Source organism: Nyctereutes procyonoides, unplaced genomic scaffold, assembly GCF_905146905.1.
Source record: "Nyctereutes procyonoides isolate TBG_1078 unplaced genomic scaffold, NYPRO_anot_genome, whole genome shotgun sequence".
NCBI lineage: Eukaryota > Metazoa > Chordata > Mammalia > Carnivora > Canidae > Nyctereutes > Nyctereutes procyonoides.
The window spans coordinates 5,510,584-5,536,272 of NW_026575126.1; the positions used below are offsets into that span (position 1 = coordinate 5,510,584).

Consider the following 25,689-nt stretch of genomic DNA (forward strand, 5'->3'; position numbering starts at 1 on the left):
GAGAAAATCATCACTTCTAGGCAAGAAAACTGAAACAAGAAAATCACACCTTACTATACTTTGCATAATAATTTTGGTTAAAATATTCTGCTAAATAAAGAAATGCATCGAATGATAAACTTCCAAGTCAGGATAGTGCTAACCTTTGTGTAAGAGGCTGAAAAATGTAGCTAAAGAGGCAATATAGGGTTTCAACTGTTATAAGCTTCTTAAAGATACAATTTGCAATCACATTATTTATTTCCATGTTAAATTCAACTAGGTAACTAAGATCTAGAATCCTAACAGTTTTAAAATCTAATTTAAGTCCATGTAAAATCTGGGTCAAAGCTTTTTAATATAATTTTACATAGTATTTCTTATATATTTGAAATTTCCCTTACTGTGGGTTATTTTAGCTTTCACAAAACAGTCACCAGTGATAGTTTAGAAGAGAATATTTGAACTCAAGTGGCCTGAGAGCATTTACTAAGATTAACTACCTTCCCTATTGGAAGAATCTTTCCCATGTGGAAATAAACTAGGTTAGCATAATCCAAATGAAAATAAATGTGGAAACCCAGATAAAACCTCACACTCTTTCAAGAGATTAGCTACTTCTTATATCCTAGCCAAGGCCATGAACTGTAATGCTCAAAGTCTTAAGTACCACCTAAGGAATTAAACAGAAAGCAGATTCCTAGGTCCCATATCATACCTACATATCTCTGGGCTGAGAGCCAAGGAATCTGTAATTGAACATGCACCTGGGCAAGTCATGGGCACCTTGAGCAACACTAGCCTAAGATAACAGTCCTCCAAATATATAAAATAAACAGTTATGAATGAATCTTTACAAATTTATCAAGCTCCATAGGTCCTCAAATGAAAGGCAATGTACAAAATATATCCCATCATTTGGACTCCCTATTTAGAAAAAATTCTCAGTCTTTCCTCAGACTCTCCTTTCAAAAACCCATTTTTTTATTTTGACCTAATACAGGCAAACTCCAGTTTATAACAGGGATTTATGAGAGACCATATCTCAGGCATAAATCAGGACGTTTCAAGACAACGGGGTGCTCAATAGTTTCAGCTATAGAATCAAATTTTTGAGTCAATAGCAACTCTGTAAGAAATCTGCAAAGTGAGTATCATATACCAAACTAATTTTTTCCTTTCGTTTTTTAGCCAAATGATATTTTTTAAAGTATTAAATACACTTTATTTTTTAGAGCTGTTTTAGGTACACAGAGATCACATATACACCCTCACTGTCAGTTCCCCCATTAGTATCTTGCATTAGTGTTGTATATTGGTTACAATTAATGATCCATTTTTTTTCATTTTTTAAAGATTTATTTATTTATTCATAGAGACACAGAGCGGGGGAGGCAGAGACACAGGGAGAGGGAGAAGCAGGATCCATGCAGGGAGCCGGACGTGGGACTCGATCCCCGATCTCTGGAATCATGCCCCGGACTGAAGGCAGCGCTAAACCGCTGAGCCACCGGGCTGCCCAATGATCCAATCTTAATGCATTCTTATTAACTAAAGGTAAAGTTTTTTAGATTATAACTCATAGCAAAATCTCTGGATAAACAAAACACATCAACTTGGAAGAGTAGAGAGATCCTTTTTCTTCACATAAAGCTGACGGTGACTTTACATCTTTTTCAATGCACTGGTACACGTGTGTGTATGTATATCTATAAACAAAGATACATAGAGATAAACTATGATTTTAAACATCCATTGTTCACACAGATTATTCTATCTCTAATAGTTTATTTTGTGGTTTCTTTATTTATTATAGAAGATATAATCTTCCTAGCATTTATTTTTAGGAATTCTAAATATTGTTACTAGTATAGTGATTGTCTATAAACTTATCACAATCAATGAAAGATTTTTATTTTAAACTCTTCTGCATTAATAGAATTCACATGTCACTTGAACATAATGTCAATAATCTACCACTGGTATTATTCAAAAGTAGAATTTTTTTCTCTTTCCTTTATCAATCTCAGAAAAATGTTTTTTAAGATTTTATTTATTCATTCATGAGAGACACAGAGAGAGAGAGAGAGAGAGAGACAGAGAGAGAGAGGAGGCAGAAACAGGCAGAGGGAGAAGCAGGCTCCTCCTCACAGGGAACCTGATGTGAGACTCAATCCCCAGACCCTGGGATCATACCCTGAGCCTAAGGCAGACACTCAACTGCTGAGTCACCCAGGTGTCTTTTGACCTCAGAAATCAAAGCAAAACCTAAAAAAAAAAAAAAAAAAAAATTAAAAACGATGGAAAATAGAAACACAACATAACAACACTTACAGAATGCAGTAAAAGTAATTCTAATAGGGAATTTTATGGTGATAAATGCATACATTAAAAAAATACCTCAAATAAAAAAGCTAACTTCTTACCTCTAAGAATTAAAGAAAAAAACAACAAATTATACCCAAGTTAGGCAAAGTAAGGAAATAAAAAAGACCAGAACAGAAATAAATGAAATAAAACATGAAAAGATTAACAAAACTAAGGGTTGGGTTTTGAAAGAATAAACAAAATTGGCCAGCTTTGCTAGACTTAACAATAACAACAACAACAACAACAAAAAAAAAAAAAAAAAAACCTGAGAACACTCAAATAAAGTCAAAATAAAAGAGAAGACATTGTAACTAGTATCAAATAAACATAAAGAATCATGAGAATACTATGAATAATTATACAACAAACAAAGTGAACAATCTAGGAGAAATGGATAATTCCTAGAAACATAAAATCTACTAAGTCTTATTCATGAAATTATTCATGAAAAATAGGATACCTGCACAGACTAACTCCAGTAAGGGAATGAATCAATATCAAAAACCTCTCAACAAAGAAAAGTTCAGCCATGGAGGGCTGAATTGGCATAATCTGTCAAACATTTAAAGAATGAGTGCCAATCCTTCTCAAACTCTTCCAAAAAGGTGAACAGGAGAAAACACTTCCCAATTCACTTTACAAAATCATCATTACCCTGATACCAAAGCAAGACAAGGATACTAAAGAAAAGAAAATTACAAGCCAATATCCCTAAAGAATATACATAGAAAAGTCCTGAACAAAATTCTTGGAAATCAAATTCAAAACTCAGCATTAAGGGATCCCTGGGTGGCGCAGCGGTTTGGTGCCTGCCTTTGGCCCAGGGCGTGATCCTGGAGATCCGGGATCGAATCCCACATCGGGCTCCCGGTGCATGGAGCCTGCTTCTCCCTCTGCCTGTGTCTCTGCCTATCTCTCTCTCTGTGACCATCACAAATAAATAAAAATTAAAAAAAAAACTCAGCATTAAAAAAAATTATACACCATGATCAATTGGAATTTATCACTGGAATTCTAGTATATCCTAAATATTCCCATCACTAAATAAATAAATAAATAAATAAATAAATAAATAAATAAATAAATAGGTTGTAGGTTGACTTGATTCAACCAGGTAGTTTTTTTCCAAGTGATATTAGAGATTCAGTCTTGTAGGGCTCATCTGAACTGACACCTCCAAGACGGCTAATATACATATACATTAGCAAGAACACTGGAGGGCAGGTTCAGCTAGTGTGCTAGGATGTATGGTCTCTCTCACCATACTGTCCCAGGTTCTCTCCACCTACACACACCAGCCTTTGCTATGTTATTACTTCACATGTCTATTTGTGTGTCTCCATAGTAGGGTAGCAAGACTTTCTCCATGGTTGTCTCAGGACCAAAAAAGTACAAAAGTAGACACTGTCGGGCCTTCTGAAGGGTAAACCCAACTGGCACAGCTCTACCCCAACCACGTTCTATTGGTTAAAGGAAGCTATTGTTATTTTTGAACTTATTTTTAAGCTTATGAAGTTAGAAAAACAAGAAACAAATATAAGTTTCTCTGAGCTTGGTGACCTCAAACAAGTTATACACCCTCAGTTTGTTATGTATCCAAGTTATATGCCTCAATTTCCTCACCTATAAAATCAGGATCACAATAGTACTAAATGGATAGAATTGTTATGAAGACTAAACGAGTTGGCATAGAGACTTTAGATAGTGTCTGGCACATAACTAGCACTATAAATAAGTGTTACTAAAATAAATCTGGCTCAATTAACAACTCAACATAGAATGTGGTCTTCAAAAAGTAATTAGGGCACTTCTGGTTTCTGGTCCAGCATATAAGGAGCTTAGAAGTTGTCATAACAGTCTAAAATATAAAAAAATAAACAAAATGAAAAATCAGCAATTCTTAGATTCATCAGAAAAGTGCGGTTACAATGAAAATCACTGAATTAAAAATCAGAGAGACAGACAGGTGGATTCAAAGATTCATAAGTGACTGGAATAGAAACTCACCAGCAGAACACAACTCAAGAAACTTCTATAGGAACCAGTGCCAGGGCAGGAAACAATGACTGACAAGCAACTAGAGGCTAGGTGTTGACAACTCAGATTTAGAAACTCCAGCCCTCATCCTTTTGTGAGACTAACATCCAGGAGCTCTACCAAGTCCTTGGAGTGAATATTAGAGAAAAATTTGCTCAGGCTTCTGACAAGGAGAGAGGAAAGGAATAATTCTGAAATATACCAGACCAACCCTGTTCTTCTTAACAAGACCTGCCCTCAAGAGAAAATATTTAACACACAACAAACAACTGAGGTCTTGCCAGAGCCTAACTAACATGCAAGTAGGGAAATGTCGAACTACATCTCTGTCAAGCCTTCTATTTGGGGGAAAGGAAGTGCACAATTCCAGCCCACTGTAGCCATCTTGTCCCCCCCTAAGGTATAGGAAGGCTGAGAAGCATGTGTGAAATTCACAGCCTAGGAAGCACAGCCTAACTAAAAGACTGAGACCTATCCACACCTACCACCACACCACACACTATTTTACTAGGATTCTTTTCACCAGTAAATGATGTCTGGCTTTCAATAAAAAAATTACAAGGCATACTAAAAGACAACATACAGCAAGCGTAAGAACCAGATTCAGATACTACAGGAATGTTGGAAAGATCAGACTGAGATTTTAAAACAATTATATCTAACATGCTAATGACTCTAAAGGAAAAAACAGACAACAAACAAGAAGAGACAGTGTAAAAAGATAACAAATTTTAAAAATAATCAAAAGAAATGTTAGAGATCCAAATCATTGTAACAGAAGTGATTGATATCTTTGATGGCCTCTTTAGTTGACTGGATATGCCTAAAGGAAACAATCTTTGAGCTTGGGAACATGTCAATAGCAATTTCAAAACCAAAAATCAAAGAGAAAAAAAAAAACACTGAAAAAAGCTGAACAGGATATTCCAGAACTGTGAAACAACTACAAAAAGTGTAGCATATACATAATAGGAATACCAGAATGAGAAGAAAGTGATATTTTAAAAAAGAATAAATATTTGAAATAGTACTGATGGGAGAATTTATGCAAATTAATGTCAGACACCAACCCACCAATATAAGAAGCTCAGAAAACACCAAACAGGGTTAAGGCAAAAACAAAATAAAAACAAAACAAATAAACAAAACACCAATGGGGAGGGAGATACCTTATCCATAGAGGAGCAAAAATCAGAATTATATCCAACTTCTCCTAAGAAACCACGCAAGCACAGAGAGGATAGAGTGAAATATTTACTGTCAAGAAAAAAATAACTCATTAATATAAAAATCTATGCCCTGTGAAATTGTCTTTTGAAAGCAGATGAAAAATAAAGACTCTCACACAAACAAAAATTAAGGGAATTTGTTACCAATAGAATTGATTTGCAAGAAATGTCAAAATCAGTTTGTTAGAGAGAAAGAAAATAATATACTTCAGAAACTCAGATCTACATAAAGAAAGGAAGAGCAGTGGGGAACAGGTAAAAATTTGCTCAAAAGCTAATAGCAAGATGTATTTTATTATCTATGTATATATATTATATGTATGTATGCATATTTATAAATAAAATGAATGGCAGCAATGATGCAAGAATAGGAGGGAAGAAATAGAAATATCATGTTATTAAAAGGTATTCACACCAATGTGAAGTAGTATATGTTATCTGAGAATGTACTTGTTATTGCAATCTCAAAGGCAACTAATAAAAAAATTAAAAAATAAAAAATAAATAAGTTATGCTGAGATAAGATAGAAAACGAAATCATATACAGTGCTCAATTAAGCCAAAAAGGCAGAAAAGAGTTGAAGGCTAAAATTGGAACAAAAGCGAAAGCAACAAATAGAAAACAGTAACAAATATAGTAGCTATTAATCCAACTACAGAAATAATTTATTTAAACATCAATGATCAAAGCACTAACATAAAGATATAATGGGTCAAAGTTAGAGTAGATCAAAAAATCACATCAACTATATGTTGTCTGGGAATCATACTTTAAATGTACAGACATATAATAATTAAAATAAAGTGATGGGGGTTAATTCTACCAAACATTCAAACAGTTAATACCAAGTCTTCTCATATTCCTCTAAAAAAGGAGAGGAGAAAACATTTCCAAACTCATTTTATGTGCTCAGCATTATCTTGGTACCAAAACTAGAGGACCCTATGGAAAAAAAGAGAGAGAGAGAGTCATGAGCCAGGATTCCTGATGAATGTAGACGCAAAAATCCTCAACAAGGTATTTGCAAACCAAGCTCAACAATGCATTAAAAGGATCACACACCCTAATGCAGTGGGATTTATGCCTGGGTTGAAAGGATAGATCAGCATGCACAATTGGATACATGTGATGATATACCACATTAACAAAATGAAGGATAAAAACCATATGATCATCTTGACAGCTTCAGAGAAAGCACTTGACAAAATTCAACATCCATTTATGATGAGTATTTCAACAAAGGGTATGGGTGGAACACAATAAAGGCCATATATGACAAACCCACAGATAACATCATACACAACAGTAACAGCTAAAAGCTTTTCCTTTATGATCAGGAACAAGACAAGGATGCCCACTCTCACCATTTTTATTCAACATAGTATTAGAAGTCCAGAGAGCAATTAAGAAACAAAAGGAAATAAAAAGCATCCAAGTTGGAAAGGAGGAAGTAAAACTGTCACTATTTGTAGAGAACATATTGTACATAGAAAACCTTACAGACTCCACACATTAAATAAAGGAATTCAGTATAACTGCAAGAAACAAAACCAACCAAAATCTTTGTGATCCTATACACCAATAATCAACTATCAGAAAGAGAATTTAAGAATACAATGCTATTTACAGTTACATCAAAAAGAATAAAATACCTAAGAATAAATTTAGCAATGAGTAAAAGACCTGTACACTGAAATTAATTAATTAAGCCATAGATAGAACATAATCTGGGCCACAAAACAAACCTCAACAAATTTAAAAGAACAGAAAGCATGTATCTGTCTCAGAACATAGTGGAATTAAACTAGATATCAATAAAATAAAGATAGCTGGAAAATACCAAAATACATTGAGATTAAACAATGTATTTCTAAGCAACATATGGCTCAAAGATAATTTTTTAAATATTTTGAACTAAATGAAAATACCCCTTATCAAAATTTGTGGGATGCAATAAATGCAGTGTTTAGAGAGTAATTTATAGCATTGAATTTACATACTAGAAAAGAAGATCTAAAATCAATCATTTCAGTTTCCACCTTAGGAAACTAAAGAGCAAATTAAATCCAAAGTAAGCATAAGAAAAATAAATCAGTAATATATTTTCAGTAAATATATCTATGAAAAATTATTATAATCCTTGATTATATTCTCAAATATTTGAGGATGGGAGTATTTTGTCATTATTTCATCTCATATGTCTCTATAAATATCTAGAAATTCTAGAAATGTTAACTTTAACCAGATCATATGGAGGGTCTTTTTTTTTTTTTTTAAAGATTTTATCTATTTATTAACGAGAGACGCGGAGAGGGGCAGAGACATATGCAGAGGGAGAAGCAGCCTAACACAGCACTGGATCCCAGGACCCTGAGATCATGACCTGAGCCAAAGGGAGAAGCTCAACACTGATCCACCCAGGGTCCCTGAAGGGTCTTGTACAATGAAAAACAACCAACTTTTTACTTGTTTTCCATATCTTAACTCAGGAAAAAAAGTGTCTCCAAATACTGTGGTTCCTACAAAGATATTTCTTCATTATCTGCCAGTCATTCAAAGTTAATGAAATGCTTAAATACTGAATCTCACCCCAAGTGCTTGTAAACATATTTTTGGTTCCTATTAACTGATCTTTCTTTTATACGGTTTAATTTTCAAGCCATTCTCAACTAATTTTTTAGTTGGTAATATGAATTCTAAAATCATCTTAAATACAGGATCATTTATATTTGTGTTTTCTACTGCATCATTATTCATCTCTATTGATAGTATTTATTTGCCAACATATAAACAACCTTTATATAAACAAAATTCTAGAATAGAACATTATTGTATGAGATCAAGTTATTCTATTCAAAGAAAAGACTATGAAATTAGTAAATTATAAGATTAAATGTAGTCCTCTGTATTTCCATTTTTTAAGAACCAGCATTCTATATTGAGTATAAGGCATTTTTCAGTTATTCAAACTATTCAATTAAATAGTCTGTCACATAGCCCAATCAGTTTGAAGAAGTGAGGATTCTCATGGAACATTTAATTTTATTTCTTATTCTTTATTGCACATCAGTATAACTAAAATAACAGAAATTCTCAGGCCCCATTAGTTTACCTCTTGAATCTTATCTCTGCATCTATGGACCCAGATGATTATACTGCCCACCAAGGGAAGCTGAAAACCACTGCAATTGAGAACTCCTCTTATACCTACTTAAAAGCCTGTGTACGAAGTACTACCAATTTTAAATATGACAATTAAAGAGGAATCCAGGCACTTGTGTTCCTTTTATATTTTTGATAATTTCACAATTACTTTGTAAAATGCACATATAAATGGGTGTAACATCAAGTTCAATTAATATAATGCTCAAGAGGCAAATTTAAGTATAGCAACATATTATGGAAAGCATCAGGACTCCAATTACAGTTTCAAAGAAGTCCTGTAGTTAAAAAGAAATCAGTACCATTGTCAGTAAACCTAGTTTATATCGACTAAAGTACTAATTTTAAAATTATCATACATTTTTAACCACGCTGTAAAAACTATGTCTTTATAAAATATACATCATTTGTAAGTCTCTTTATTCCTTTTTCATTTAAAAAATAGGCAATAAACATAGAAAAATATATGAGGTTATAATAAATGAATAACTAAATTAAATATTGAAAGGTAAAAATGCTTTATTCTGTATGTTTATTTCCTTTTCAAATGGGTAAATATTTTAAAGAAAATTTTAATAAATATTTTAAAGAAATTTTCAAAAAAAATGTTTTGCTGTGTCAGTGACCTCTGGGCATCACAGTCACTGGAATTTTAGATGACAGGTATACAAATGCATTACTATTTTAAGTAAAGAGTGTATTAAAACATAATATTAGTTTGGTGACCTATGTTACAGTAACTTATTTTTTTAAGCAGTAGTTATGACATCATTATAAGTTGAATTCTGGACATTAGACTCCAGAATTACAATAAAATTTACTAAGATTCTGCAAATAAAATAAAATAAAATAAAATAAAATAAAATAAAATAATGAAAAGGGGGGAAATAAAGGTTTTTTTTTTTTCAAAAATCTGTTAGAAATAGAACTAGTAATATTTTATATCTGTTGTGGTTATAAACTACTTGTAGTTTAGAATGTCTGCAGTATATTTAGTGCCATCATAATTATTTTTTAATGAATTTTTAATTCATTAAAATTAATTTTAATTTAATTTTAATGAATTTTTTTAATGAATACTTTTTATTTGGCCAAACTATTCATCGAGTCAGTACTGTTTTGATGAGGACTTGCCATGATTTTACATCACATGCAAAATGCACTCTAAAAATTAAGGAGATGAGTTATAGCAGAATAACTAGAATTTAATATCTCTTGACAAATGAAAATGGAATCTAGTTGGTTTGCAAGTTTATATAAAGAACATTGATTCCTTAAAACATTGCATTTTTGTGGTATATTCCACATGTGCCCAATGACATAAAAAGTCATCTGGAAAAATGAATCAAAGATGCACTTATAATCAATACAACTTATTTTCTGTCCTTTAAATGTATTTGCTTTCTAAAATTAAGAGGGCTGTAGATTTCTGTTCAAAAACTTTAAAAAAGCTTTTGTGAAAATACCAGTTTTCAACTTTTATTTTATTCCTTGCTTGTAGACTGTAAAACTATAAGCGTGAAAAAACTCTATAAAGGGTGATGAGCCAGAAGATGGATATAAAACAATAAAAGCTAATAAAAAATCTAGAAAAATATCTGTATAGAAATCGACACCTCTTAAGAAATCATGTGGGCAAGAAAGAATGAAGTAAAATATTTAAAGTATTAAGGAAAAAAAAAAACAACCTACAATTCTGTACCCTGTGAAATTATCTTTCAAAATGAAGGAGAAACAAAAACATTCATAGACAAACAAACATTGAGGAACTCTGCTGACAGTAGACCTATCTTACAAGAAATGTTAAGTTCTTTAGAGAAAAGGAATATTAGGTTCATTTTCTAATTATAAGGTACTTACACTACCTGGGAAGGGGCAATGTTATTTGAAAATAGAACTGAATTAGTTAATAATATGGATTGCAAAGTTCAGGGCAACCACTAAAAATGGTAAAATAAGAACTATAACCAATATGGCATGAAAGGAGAGAAAATGGAATCATATACAATGCTCGTTTAAAACCACAAAAGCCATAAAAAGAGTGAAAGACAGATGATAAAAACAAAGAGTAATGGCAACAAATAGAAAACAACAATGGATATTGCAAATATTAGTCTAAATATGTCAATAATCATTATGAATGTCAAAGGTCCAATGAACCAAGTTAAAGAGATTATCAGATGAGATTAAAAAACAAAACAAGGGGATCCCTGGATGGCTCAGTGGTTTAGTGCCTGCCATTGGCTCAGGGCATGATCCTGGAGTCCCAGGATCGAGTCCCACATCAGGCTCCCTGCATGGAGCCTGCTTCTCCCTCTGCCTTGTCTGTACCTCCCTCCCTCTCTCCCTCTCTCTCTCTCTCTCTCTCTCTCTCTCTCTGTGTGTATGTGTCTCTCATGAATAAATAAATAAATAAAATCTTTTTAAAAAAGTATATGCTGTCTATAAGAAACCCACTTTAAAGGTAAAGACATAAAGTGATAAAGATATATCGTGCAGACATCAATCAAAGAAAGCAGGAGTAACTATAGTAACTTTAAACAGAGCAATCTTCAAAGCTAGGGAAGTTATCAGGATAAAGAATGGCATCACATAATAATAATGGGGTAATTTTTCTAAAAGGACATACCAACTGATAAAGTTTATGAACCTAACAAAAGTGAAGCAAAACTGATAGAATTGCAAGAAATAGATGAATCCACTATCACAGTTGGCAACTTCAACCCCACTATCAGAAATGAATAGATCTAGCAGACAGAAAATCAGTAAGAGCATAGTTAGACACAACAACACCATCAATCAACTGGATATAATTGACATCTACAGACTAATTCATCCAACAACAATTGAATGTATATTCATTAAAAGCCCACATAAACATTTACCAAGATAGGCCACACTCTGGGCCTAAAAAAATTTGACAAATTTAAAAGAATAGAAATTATACAATGTCTTCCCCAGATCACAATGGAATTAAACTACACAACAATAACAGAAAGATGGCTGGAAAATCCCCAAATATGTAGAGATTAAACAATGCATTTCTAAATAACACATGGGCCAAAGAAGATCTCAAGAGAAATTTGAAAATATTTTAAATTAAATGAAAATAAAAATACTACTTATCAAAATTCATGGGATGTAGCAAAAGCAGTACTTGTAGGGAAATTTACCATAAATGCATATATCACAAAAGAAGAAAAATCCAAAAGCAATAATCTAAACTCTACCTTAGGAAACTAGAAAAAAAAAAGAGCAAGTCAAATCCAAAGTAAGCAGAAGTAAAGAAATAATAAAAATTACAGGAGAAATCAATGCAATTGAAAACAGAAAATCAATAGAGAAAATCCAAAGCCAAATCAGGTTTTCTGGAAAAATCAACATTGATAAACCAGGCAAAGAAAAAAATGAGAGTGAACACAAATTATTAATATCAGAAATTAAAGACAGGACACTACTACAGACTCCATGGACATTGGAAGTATAATAAAGAATTACTAGGAATAGTTCCATGCACAAAAATTGGATATCCTAGATAAAATGGACCAATTACTTGAAAGACACAATCTGCCAAGTGCACACAAGAATAGACAATCTGAGTAGGCAGATATGTATGAAATATATTGAATCAATAATTAATAGTCTTTCAAAACAGAAAGCATCAGACCCATATGAGTTCACTGAGGAATGCTACCAAATTTAAGGAAGAAATTATACCAATTCTCTACAATCCCTTTCAGAGGACAGAAGCAAAACCTAACTCATTCTATGAGGCCAGCATTATCCTAATGCTACTGCCGAAGACATTACAAGAATAGAAAACAACAGATCAATATTTCTCCTGAAAACAGATGCAAAAATCTTGAAAAAAAGTTTAGTAAATTGAATCCAACAATGTATAAAAATAATCTACTAAGTGGGATTTTTCTCAGGTATGCAAGTCTGTTAAACATTCAATTAATGTAATCAATCACATTAACAGGGAAAAAAATCATATGGTCATTTCAATAGATACAGAAAAATAATTTGATCAAATCCAACCCTTTTCATGAAAAAATTTATCAGGGATAGAGAACTTCCAAAACTTGATAAAAATATCTATAAAAAATCTGCAGCTAACATCATACTTCATGGTAAGAAATTAGAAGCTTCCCCGCTAAGATCAGGTCCAAGGCAAGGATGTCCCAATTCATCACTGCTTTTTAACATCATGCTGAAAGCCTTAGCTAATTCAGTAAGACAGATCAGGGAAATTAAAAAATATACAGATTGGGAAGAAGGGAACAAAACTCTGTGTGTGTTCACAAATGACATGATCACCTATGTAGAAAATTCAAAAGGGGATGCCAAGGTGGCTCAGTTTATTAAGCATCTGCCTTCAGCTCAGGTCATGATCTCAGAATCAGTCCTAGCCTTGAGCCCAGCTTCGGGTTCCCTGCTCAGTGAGGAGTCTGCTTCTCCTTCTCCCTTTGCCCCTCTCTCCCACTCATGCTCATGCACGTGCTCTCTCTCTCTCAAATAAATAAATAAAATCTTTATTTAGAAGATAATTTGGAAGGAAAAAAATCCAAAATCTTTATTTGGAAAGAAAAAAAAATCCAAAAGAATCAACAAAACAAAACAGAAAACAAATAAAAATCCCACCAAACCCTGGAGCAAATAAGAAATTTTAACAGGTTGCAGATATAAGGTCCATACACAAAAGCCAATCAGTCTCCAATATACCAGTAATGAACAAGTTAAAACACAAATCTGTTTATATTACCACCCCCAAAAATGAAATATTTAGATATATATGTAACAAAATAGGAGGAAACAGAAAACTGCTGTTCCATTTTGCTGATAAACAAAATCAAAGAACTAAATAAATGGAGAGAGACTCCATGTGCATTGATAGCCTGAACAGGAAAACTCAGTTTTGAGATACCTGTTCTTCCCAGCTTGATCTATAAATTTAATGCAATTCCATTCAAAATCTCAGTATCAACAAACTAATTTTAAAGTTTATTTTAAAAAGGCAAAAACCCACAATATCTAACACACTATTGAAGAACAAAGTTGGAGGAATGACACCGCCGACTTTAAGACTTACTATAAATCTGTAATTGTCAAGACAGCATAGTACTGTCAAAATAACAGAAATATAGACCAATGGAACAGAACAGAGTCCAGAAATAGACAAATATACTCAAAATCTCTGACAAAGAAGCAAAGACAATACAATGGTGCTAAGACAGACTTTCAACAAATGGTGCTGAAAAAACTGGGCATCCATATGCAAAAAAAAAATAATAATAATCTAGACACATATTTTACACCTTCAGAAAAATTCATTCAAAGTGGATCTATGACCCCACTCTAAAACAGAAAACTATAAATAAAACTCCTAGAAGATAACCTTGAAGAAAATCTAGATGACCTTCAGTATAATAAAAAATCATAACCCATGACAGAAATATTTTATAACCTATACTTCATTAAAATTAAAGACATATAATTTGCAAAAGGTAATGTCAAATAAATGAGAAAGCAAGCCACAGACTGGGAAATAGTATGTACAAAAGACAGATCTGATAAATAAGTTTAAATAAATAACTTTTATCCAAAAATAGACAAAGAACACTTAAAACACTTAAAATGAACAACCAGATTTTAAAATGGGCCAAAGACCTTAAGATTTCACCAAAGAAGATATTCAGATGTCATATTAAAACGAGATATCATTACATTCCTATTAGAATGACCGAAATCTTGAACACTGACACCACCAACTGCTGGCAAGGATGTGGAGCCACAGAAATTGTCATTCATTGCTGGTGGGAATGCAATATAGTACAGCAAGCTTGGAAGATGGTTTGGCTATATCTTATAAAACAAAACACACTCTTATCATAAGATCCAGTAATTGCACTCCTTGGCGTTTATCCAAAGGAGTTGAATACTTATTTCCACAGAAGAATCTGCACATGGATGTTCACTACAACTTTCATCATAATTGCCAAAATTTTGGAGCAACCAAGATGTCCTTCAGCAGATGAATAGATAAAGTGTGGCACATCTAGACAATGGACTATTTAATGACTATTTAATGGACTATTTAATGCTGAGTAATCAGCAGTAAAAAGAAATTGGTTATCAAGCCATGAAAAGACATGGTGTACATTACATGCATATTACCAAGTGAAAGAGACCAACCTGAAAAGGCTATAAAATTCCAACTATATGACATTATGGAAAAAGTAGGACTCGATCCCCGGTCTCCAGGATCAGGCCCTGGACTGAAGACAGCGCTAAACCGCTGAGCCACCGGGCTGCCCTGGACTGACCTTTTTAGACATGAGCAAGTGGCACCAAAAATCTGCAACACTTTGTTTCACTCAGTGAGGAAAAAAAAAAAACTTTCTGTAAGGCTTCATCACCTCTCAGATCTGTATCTGTATCGCTCACTCCCTTTCACTCCCTCTCACCTCACTCAAGACTTTTGTGTTTTCTAAATGTTCTTAATGTTTTGTTTTTATTAACAATAACAGAAAACTGTTAACGCATAAAACTATGGAAGAATAATCTCCCTTTTCACTCCAATTATTCCTCTTCAAATGCACAATTAAATGCAAAGCCAGGGCTCTGGCGGGGGGAGGACCCTAAGTTGATGGCAAGTTAAGTTCCTGGCAAGAACTTGTAGAGCTCTGAATGCCTGTCTATGCTACTGATGAAGAGTTTCATGAAGACCAGATTTCTAAAATAAATTGGTAGATGATTTCTGGGTTTGGGATTGAAAAAAAATGGAGCTTTGATCTTCTCTACTACTGATTGTGAGACCCTCACTAAGTCATCATCTGGTCCACAACTTTCTTACATGTAAGATGAGTAGATGAGGTGACTCATCACAAACCTGGGCACTAAGTCATCACCTGGTCCACAACTTTCTTACATCTTAAGATGAGTAGATGAGGCGACTCATCCCAAACCTGGGCACTAAGTCATCATCCTGGTCCGTAACTTTCTCACATGTAAGATGAGTAGATGGTGCGACTCATCCCAAACCTGGGCGCTAAGTCATCACCTGGTCCACAACTTTCTTACATCTTAAGATGAGTAGATGAGGCGACTCATCCCAAACCTGGGCGCTAAGTCATCACCTGGTCCACAACTTTCTTACATGTAAGATAAGTAGATGAGGCGACTCATCCCAAACCTGGGCGCTAAGTCATCATCTGGTCCACAACTTTTTTACATGTAAGATGAGTAGATGAGGCGACTCATCCCAAACCTGGGCGCTAAGTCATCATCTGGTCCACAACTTTCTTACATGTAAGATGAGTAGATGAGACGACTCATCCCAAACCTGGGCGCTAAGTCATCATCCTGGTCCACAACTTTCTTACATGTAAGATGAGTAGATGGTGCGACTCGTCACAAACCTGGGCGCTAAGTCATCATCTGGTCCACAACTTTCTTACATGTAAGATGAGTAGATGAGACGACTCATCCCAAACCTGGGCGCTAAGTCATCACCTGGTCCACAACTTTCTTACATGTAAGATAAGTAGATGGTGCGACTCGTCACAAACCTGGGCGCTAAGTCATCACCTGGTCCACAACTTTCTTACATGTAAGATAAGTAGATGAGGCGACTCATCCCAAACCTGGGCACTAAGTCATCATCTGGTCCACAACTTTCTTACATGTAAGATGAGTAGATGAGGCGACTCATCCCAAACCTGGGCGCTAAGTCATCACCTGGTCCACAACTTTCTTACATGTAAGATGAGTAGATGAGACGACTCATCCCAAACCTGGGCGCTAAGTCATCATCCTGGTCCACAACTTTCTTACATGTAAGATGAGTAGATGGTGCGACTCGTCACAAACCTGGGCGCTAAGTCATCATCTGGTCCACAACTTTCTTACATGTAAGATGAGTAGATGAGACGACTCATCCCAAACCTGGGCGCTAAGTCACCACCTGGTCCACAACTTTCTTACATGTAAGATGAGTAGATGGTGCGACTCGTCACAAACCTGGGCGCTAAGTCATCACCTGGTCGGTAACTTTCTTCCATGTAAAGAGGCGTAGATGCTGCGAGTCCTACTCACAGACACCCACCCAATACCGGTCCCTGTAGACTCTACCAGAACCACATCTAACAAGGCTTATGCCCAATAAGGTCGCTTAAAGTTCCTGGTCAGTCTGCGTCTACGGAAAAGGCCAGGGAACACAGCAAATACCGCAGACGCCTAGGGACCTAGGGACCGGTGGCAGGTGCATCACATACAACTCACAAAACCCTAAGAATTGAACTCAAAACTGAGGGCGGGCGGGAGGGACACGGGAGCTGCAAGCTACGGCCCCCGAAGAGGGGCCACATCTTGAGTGTGCGGACTGTGCATCCGGACGCGGGCTGGGGGCCCAGGTCTTCGGGCGACGCCTTCGGGGACGGGGCGGGGGGATTCAGGGTCCACAGGCCTCTGCGGGCCGCGCATCCGCAAGGACGCAGCCACCTTCCCCGGGAAGCCGGGGGCTGGGCCGTGGGGTCGTCCGCTCCGCGGGTCGCTTCGGGCAATTCTGTCGCCCAGGCCGAGCCACTCACCGGGTCAGCTGGGCTGCAAACCTGAAGAGGTGGGAACAGGCGGCCCGGACCCCGCCCCGTCGGGCAAATCCCTAGGCGGCCATCGGCTGCCGACGCCGTTGCCAGGGAAACGACGCCGGACTCGCTCGGGGACGTGGTCACGTGCGGGACGCACGTAAGGGGGCGGGGCCGAGGCGACCCGGAGCCGGGGGCGCATGCGCGCTGCGCGGCGTTGGTGGAGGCTCGGCGGCCGCCTCTGCCCGGCGGGGCGTCGCTATGGCCGCTGCGGGTGCGGGGGCCGGCGCGGCTCTGCGAGAAGCCGCACAGCGGAAGTTGCGGAGGTTTTCCGAGCTGCGAGGTAGCAGACGGGGCGCCCCACGGATGCCCGGCGGAGGAACGGGTGCCGCGCGCCCCGGGAGGCTGTGCGCTGCCGCCTCCGGGGTGCTGCGCGCTCTGGGGTTCCGGGTGCACCCAGCTGCAGCTCGTCCTCCTCTGGGTTGTTGGGTCTTTTTTTTTTTTTTTTTTTTAATTCTGTCACTGTCCTTCCTATAGGTTATGTTGGTACTTTGTTTCCTTGACTTTATTCCTACTAACATTAGATGTCAAAATAAGAAGGAAACTGTAGACCGAACGGGAGGTGCAATTAATCCGACTTATGCAACGGGTTGGCTCACTAACAGTTATTTTAAGTGAATCTAAAGTGAGCAAAAGTAATGTTTTGACCATGATTTATCCGATTTTAGCCCTTTCCAGCCAACCCCCATACCTACTCTACCGGTTCGTTCCCTGCTGTGAATGCAGACTGGGTAAAAAGCAAAACACATGGAGGAACTATGGGTTAGAACTCATAAGAGGAAGTTTGTAGCAAAAAAAATAAAAATTAAAAATTAAAGTCTGTGCCGTTTGTCATTCCTTGTACAGCTGTCTGATAAAATCAGTTGTGCTTTTGATGAAATTACTACCTTAGAAATACAGGAAATAATACTTGAAAGACAGTAAAACGTTCAGGACTATTAGATTTTTGGCTGATAAATCCTGATAAAATCAGTTGTACTTTTGATTAAATTACTACCTTAGAAATACAAGAAATAATACTTGAAAGACAGTAAAATGTTCAGGACTGTTAGATTTTGGCTGATAAACCCTGTTTGTTGACTAATAAGAATCCTTATTCATCCTGTTTAGCAATGAGAGCTTCCAACTGTCTATCAAAAATTCAAAAAAAAAAATAAAATAGATTTTAAAAATCCTTTTTGTGTGTGTGTGTGTGTGTGTGTGTGTGTGTGTGTGTGTGTCCATCAGGGAGTTGGGAAGCTTTTCTGTTATCCAGAATTTTAGGTCATACTTCAAAGCCTTTGTAAACTTGCATGGCTCCCCTTAAGGTAGTAAAAAACAAAGTACCTAAATTTATAAAGAGCAACACCTGTAGGAATGGATCCTTGGGTTGAATGGAGGTGGATTTTAGCAAGGCAAAAGTACTTCTCTTAAGAAACATAACAACTTTCAGAATATTTAAATAAATGAACTAGAAACCATCAAAGGAGCCAGTAATATCAAAGAGAAAAAAGAAATTGCAAGATTTGTGAACAATCTTCAATAGGACTAGTTTGAATTAGACTATCTAGCCACTAATTATTCTCTAATTCGAAGAAGAAGAAGACGACAGATTTAGGAAGATAATCTTTGTTTCTTTCCAAATAGGTAAATCTGTAACAGCTGGAGATTTCTGATACGGAGGTCCTTGCTTTTTCCATACAGGCAAACCTGTGGCACCTGGAGAATTCTGGGACATCGTTGCAATAACAGCAGCTGACGAAAAGCAGGAACTTGCTTATAAGCAACAGCTATCAGAAAAGCTGAAAAGAAAGGAGTTACCCCTTGGAGTTCAATACCATGTTTTTGTTGATCCTGCTGGAACCAAAATAGGTACTCTCTATATGGTCAGATTTAAATTGTGGGTTCTGGGCGTAATGATCACTGAAGAAAAGCTTTCCTATGGCTCACAGTTTATGAGCTCTGTATCTTTCTACCTATAGTCTTTCCATACTTTAAAAATTTAATGTAATAAATTTACTATTTTTTGAGAAAGATAAAAGGCATAACAACTGTTCTTACACATTTGACTTACCATGAAAAAGTTGCAGAATGTTATTTAAAAGAGAATTTCATTAATTCCAATAAATTTACTTAGACGGTGAATATTCATTTGGACTTTATCGGCAGAGTCATAAGTTCCCTTCCAACTCCAGAGTTCAGAAATTTGAAGATGAAGATTGCAAATCAGGGGGAAAAAATACATACATATACTTGGCCTCTTGGAGCCACAATGCAGAAAGCAAAAGAGCACAGCCTAATGGCCTAAGTATCATAGATACTAACTTTAAAAACCCAGGTTAAGTCAACTTTGCCTTTGGCTTTCCATTGCAAATAAAAATACGTGCTGCTTTTCTGGGGGCCATTTTCTATGTGAGACTTAAAGCTGAAGCCCCTTCCTACCGTACAGGGTACCTATATCTGACATTGGCATTGTACTAATTAGCCAGTGTTTCAATCCTCATAATGGTGCAGTCAATACTTTTATGATTCCTATCCTATAAATGAGAATCTGAAGCACAGAGAGTTAAATAACTTGCCCAAGGTAACTACTAAGTATAGTTTAAGATGTTTTTTAAAACATCAGGTTCTAAGAAACTTTAGAAAGGATGTTTAACTTGAATATTTGGTTTTGTCATGTGAGAGAATTATTTTAATGGGTTTTTCAGTTTGTAATTCCACATGTGTATACTTACGGTCTTCTTGTGTTGCATATTGCCTAATTTATCATTTCTTCTTTATTCTTATTACTATTTTCAGAGATAATAATGTTCATCATTTATTATCAAGTGCTGATCTCTGGGTTTCATTGCTAAATATTTATTTAAATGCTGTGAAATGTGTATATAATTTGATACTTTTGCCCGTACCTTTGCTCTCTGCCTAGTTAATTGTAGCCAAAAGCCATATCTTCAAAGTTAAAAACCTAAAAACCTAGTTAAAACACCTAATTTTACCATAATTATTTTATGGTAATAATAATTTTTATTATTTAAAACACCATAATTTTACCATAAATTTTCAGTAGGTTTCTATTAATTGTGTTTTTTTAACTTTAATTTTTAAGGAAATGGAGGATCCACACTTTGTGCTCTTCGATGTTTGGAAAAGCTATATGGAGATAAATGGAATTCCTTCGTCATCCTATTAATTCATTCTGGTAAAGTTATACATTTTCTTTTCACTAATTTACATTTTACCTTTGATATCTTAGGGACTTTTTTCTACCTTTGCAAATACGTTCCTCTCCTATTTTTATTTTTTTCTTTAAAGTTATTCTGCTTTGAAAACATTTCATGTTTTTCTTGATATTTTAAAGTTGTAAGCAGCATGATTTTTTTTCACAAATGTATCTTTAAAATTATATATCACATACATGATCAACTTTTCTGGGATATTATTTTTAGTATGTATATAGAAAATTATTTTCCTAGAAAATTATTTTCCTAAGATAGAACTCATCAAAATATGAACATTTCTTGATAATGCTTTAAAAGGGATTATGGTTGTAGGGGAGAGGCTGGCTTAGGATGTGATTACCAGATTTTTGCCAAAACCCCCGATCATGCATTTTTTCATGTGATTATTGGTGATGAAAGTCTAAATCCTTAAAAGAGTTTAAAAACAAAAGAAAGGGTGATGACAAAACATGAAGAGAACAAGAAAGCTTTTAAGAGGGAAAATTACAAAAGAAAACACTTTAAAGCAGAAAAGTAGGAAAGAATCTCAGAATAAAAGAGTTTTTTATAAATTCAATAAACTTAGTTGTATGAAAATTTTGGTTATATGAAAATCTCTGTTACTTTGCTGTATGTACTGGGAGCTAATGAAAGCATCATTATGGACTGGTACCAGTCCAGGGACAGGTATTTCAGAACTACTCATCTACATGGCTTTCAAGGCACTTGTTATTCCTTGTGATTTATATACAGAACAATGATTTTTTGTAAAGATGATATCAAAAAAGCATCCAAGTTATAATTTTAAGACTAACTCTAAAAAAAATAGAAACAAAATTTTACTTTATAGGTTTATTCCAGAACCAGTATTATTACCAAATTAGTAAAAAGTTAGATACTAGAAAATACATAGTTAGAAAGAGGTAATTCTTAGAATGCTAAATTAAGTTGGCTAGTCTTTGGAAAAGGAGAAAAGCAGGAAGTATTAACTCTCATTTGTTGAACAACATACTGTGTGCCAGGTGCTTTACATAAAACATGATAAAGCAAGTATTATTCTACACTTGCTGATATGGAGTAAATCCAAAAATAAACAACTAAAAAGTGGTGAACCAGAGTTTGAACCTGTTTTTGTTTGACCCTTTCTTCTATGTAATGCTGCTTCTCACTCTAACCAGTTACATAAAAATGTTGTAAGCTTTTTAATGTAGTTTAGAGAACATGCTTTTCAAGGAATTGAAAAGTTGTAAAACTCATCATAGAGGGAAAAGCTTGTTTAAATTAAAAATAAGTTTTAAAATGCTTTCAAGTAAATGCGCCTTTACTTCCTCTGAGTGTATGAAATAATTTGAGGAAAGACACTGCATCTGGAAATTACTCTTTAATAATTATATTTTGGAATTGGTATGTTAGGTTTTTGTGACTTTTTCCCCCTCTATGAGGTGGATTCTTAATGTAAGAGTTTAAACATTGTTGCGATTTCAATTTATTGTTTAAAATATAGGTATAAGATCATGTTTTAGCCTATGGTCCTTTTTACGAGGTGTACAATTTATTCAAAACAATTCACAGCCTCTAAAATATAATGGAATTCTTTCCTAATGTAACATTGCATTATATCAATTCACTACAGGAGAATTGCTCTTTGAATTTGTAACCTAGAATTTACTATTCTTTCCTGAGTTACAGTAATGTATTATATATATGTTAAATATCTTCAGAGATATTTTGAGTTGTAACTGATGCCCCTGGGTTTTTAAAATCTTTCAGTCTTGTAAACATTTTAAAACTGTTATTTTGTTTAATTTTATATAGGTGGTTACAGCCAACGCCTTCCAAATGCAAGTGCTCTGGGCAAAATTTTCACTGCATTACCTTTTGGTAACCCCATTTATCAGATGTTAGAATTAAAACTAGCCATGTACATTGATTTCCCCTCACACATGAATCCTGGGATTCTGGTTACCTGTGCAGATGATATTGAACTTTATAGCATTGGAGAATGTGAGTTTATTAGATTTGACAAACCTGGCTTTACTGCTTTAGCTCATCCTTCCAGTTTGACTGTTGGTACCACACATGGAGTATTTGTCTTAGAACCTTTTAGTCCTTTAGAATACAGAGACCTTGAATACAAGTGTTGCCATCGTTTCCTTCATAAGCCCAGCATAGAAAAGATGCATCAATTTGATGCTGTGTACAGACCTGGCAATTTTTCTCAACAAGAATTTGCTAAGGGTGACACTCCTTCTCTTAAATTAGACTCTGAGTATGTCTACACTGACAGCTTGTTTTATATGGATCATAAATCAGCAAAAAAGTTACTCGCTTTTTATGAGGAAATAGGCACATTGAAGTGTGAAATAGATGCCTATGGAGACTTTCTGCAGGCTTTGGGACCTGGAGCAACTGTGGAATACACCAGAAATACATCAAATGTCACTAAAGAAGATGCAGAGTTGGTAGACATTAGGCAGAGAATATTTCATCTTCTTAAAGGAACCTCATTAAATGTTGTTGTTCTTAATAATTCCAAATTTTATCACATTGGAACAACTGAAGAATATTTGTTTCATTTTACTTCAGATAGCAATTTAAAGTCAGAGCTTGGCTTACAGTCCATAGCGTTTAGCATCTTTTCTGGAATACCAAAATGCCATGGTAACACATCCTGTGTCATTCAAAGTATACTGGATTCAGGATGCTCTGTGGCAACTGGCTCAGTTGTGGAATATTCCAGACTGGGGCCTGATGTTTCGGTTGGGGAAAACTGCATTATTAGTGGTTGTTCTATCATAACAACAGCTGTCCTGCCTGCATATTCTTTTGTGTGTTCCTTAAGCTTGAAGATGAATGGATACTTAAAGTATTCAACTATGGCATTTGGAGTGCAAGACAACTTGAAAAAGAACGTTAAAACCTTGTCAGATATAAAATTACTTCAGTTCTTTGGAGTCTCTTTCCTGTCATGCTTGGATATTTGGAATCTGAAAGTTACAGAGGAACTGTTCTCTGGGAACAAGACATGTCTGAGTTTGTGGAATGCTCGTATTTTCCCAATGTGTGCTTCTTTGAGTGATTCAGTTACAACATCCCTAAAAATGTTGAGTGGTATACAGAACAAGTCAGCATTCAGCCTGAATAACTATCAACTGTTGTCCATTGAAGAAATGCTTGTCTACAAAGATGTAGAAGACATGATAACTTATAGGGAGCAAATTTTTCAAGAAATTATTTTAAATAGAAAACAGTTGGATGTAAAGACATCTTAAATATCATAAACTTTGCCTTTCTTGATCGAGCAAGATTGTAAATAGAGTTTTCTGTAGACTTTGTTTCACTGAAGTGAATTAATGAAAATTAATATTAACATAATTGCTGTAGCATAATATTAACACATAAATACAAGTAATCCATTTGTAATGAAAGGTTATTTCAAAGCTATGTAAGTTCAGAAAAGGGACTTTTTGATATTTAACACTATTTTAATTTTCCTTTTTATTAAAGATGGATTTGTTGAGCATTGTGCTCATATGGTACTATAGTAATTTTAAATAATTTTCTAAATATACCTTTAGAATTTTTCCATCTTATTTTGGGGCTTTGGTTTTAGTACAGTTCTAAGTCTCTGAGCACAGTAGTCCCATTCTGATGAACTAATAAAAATGGCATGCTACAAGGTCTTCAGCACTGTACGAATACTGTGGGAATACTTTTTTTGGAAAGAAATCAATCACTCACAAGTTCAGATGAAATCAATGCTTAAAATATTGTGATTATCTAATTAATAAATAATTACAAACAGCTCTGAAATGGAAGATAAAAATGTATCCCATTTATTACCAAAATGAAGCTAAAAGTGTATATGTATTATTTTACCATATAAACTTGAACATGTTTCTATATCTTAAAATTTCCCCCTAAAGTTCCGTCCATACAAAAGCATACACAAAACTCAAATATCTGTGTGGGGAAGATGGTAGAAATAATTGGGATTCATTGATAATCCTATAAATTCATTTTGACATTACTTAGATCCTTTTTATTAATCCCTTTAATAGACTTAAATTACTAGATGGACTGATTTTACTCTCTATTTCATTTTTTTTTTTTGTCCTTGGTGATGGTACTGAGAAGCAATAATTGACCAAAGATAGGCAGCAGGAAGGAGCCAGAAGAGAAAATGAGAAAATTTAAAGATGGTGAACAGCTTCAAGAAAATAAAAAATTGCTGAAATCTCAAGTTGTATATTACTATTTTTCTGTACACATGCATGTGAAATGTCTATGTATACATTAACATCAATATAAAAATAATTGGTAAACCAGAAGTGGCTTGTCTGCAAACTTCAATGAGGCTATTTATGTGTTTTGTTTCGTTGTTTTTTTCCTTTTAAGGTTCTTTCCAAGGAAAAAATAAAAATATGTGATGGCTATTGTTTAGCATTGACTGATTTACTTGCCAAGCTTTCAAAAGATGTTATGTGTGTTATTGGTTAAATATTTAATACTGTATTTCACCTAAATGCCATCAATTATTAAGAATTACCTTTACTTTATGTTCCACTAGAAAGAAAACACTATAATGAAATATGACACAATGCTTTCTTTCATTCAGGATCAAACTTTTCCAAAACACTTTTCAGTTCAGGAATTGTTGATATCCATGTGCTCCCACTCAGTACCATCTTCTGTCCAAAACCTTTGTATTGGTAAAGCTGGATGTCCTTAGAGTGCCACCACCACACTGCTGTCTGGATTTACTCAAAACTCAACATCAGATATCTGTCCTATAAGTTTTGATTTGATGATTTACTATTTCATAAAATTCAGTGTTATTTTTGCCTCAGTATAATCACATCTGTGGAAGATAGGTGGGTTCTATTCAAAGTCAATGGGAGGTTTCTGACAGATTGGTGGTCACCATTTTAATCATAATTCTGCACAACGTATGGATTCTAGTTGCTTTGGAATGTTATCTATTCTAAAGAATTTGGCATTTTGTCTTGCTTTCAGATGCATCACTTGGGGTGTAGTACCACACATGTTCCATGAACAGGATACCTAAC

At 34.9% G+C, this 25,689-nt stretch overlaps 2 protein-coding genes across 3 annotated transcripts in view; one reads left to right on the forward strand and one right to left on the reverse strand.

Moving 5' to 3' along the window:
• The window catches only part of LRRIQ3 (leucine rich repeats and IQ motif containing 3), a 188,941-nt gene extending 171,515 nt beyond the window's left edge, over positions 1 to 17,426 (reverse strand). The window contains exon 1 of the mRNA XM_055341019.1: positions 17,370 to 17,426. The gene's annotated coding sequence lies outside the window, so the exon portion shown is untranslated. The remainder of the gene's footprint in view (positions 1 to 17,369) is intronic.
• Positions 17,427 to 17,581: 155 nt separating this feature from the next.
• FPGT (fucose-1-phosphate guanylyltransferase) lies at positions 17,582 to 24,951 on the forward strand. 2 transcript variants are annotated; one of them, XM_055341199.1, is made up of 4 exons: positions 17,582 to 17,706; positions 19,107 to 19,274; positions 20,509 to 20,601; positions 22,436 to 24,951. In XM_055341199.1, exons 1-4 carry the CDS (start codon positions 17,625 to 17,627, stop codon positions 23,890 to 23,892), a joined length of 1,800 nt encoding a protein of 599 aa, XP_055197174.1. In that variant the 5' UTR covers positions 17,582 to 17,624; the 3' UTR covers positions 23,893 to 24,951. The 2 variants fall into 2 exon arrangements, with proteins under 2 accessions (XP_055197174.1, XP_055197175.1); XM_055341200.1 differs by having other exon boundaries at positions 23,253 to 23,419.
• The last annotated feature ends 738 nt before the right edge of the window (positions 24,952 to 25,689 follow it).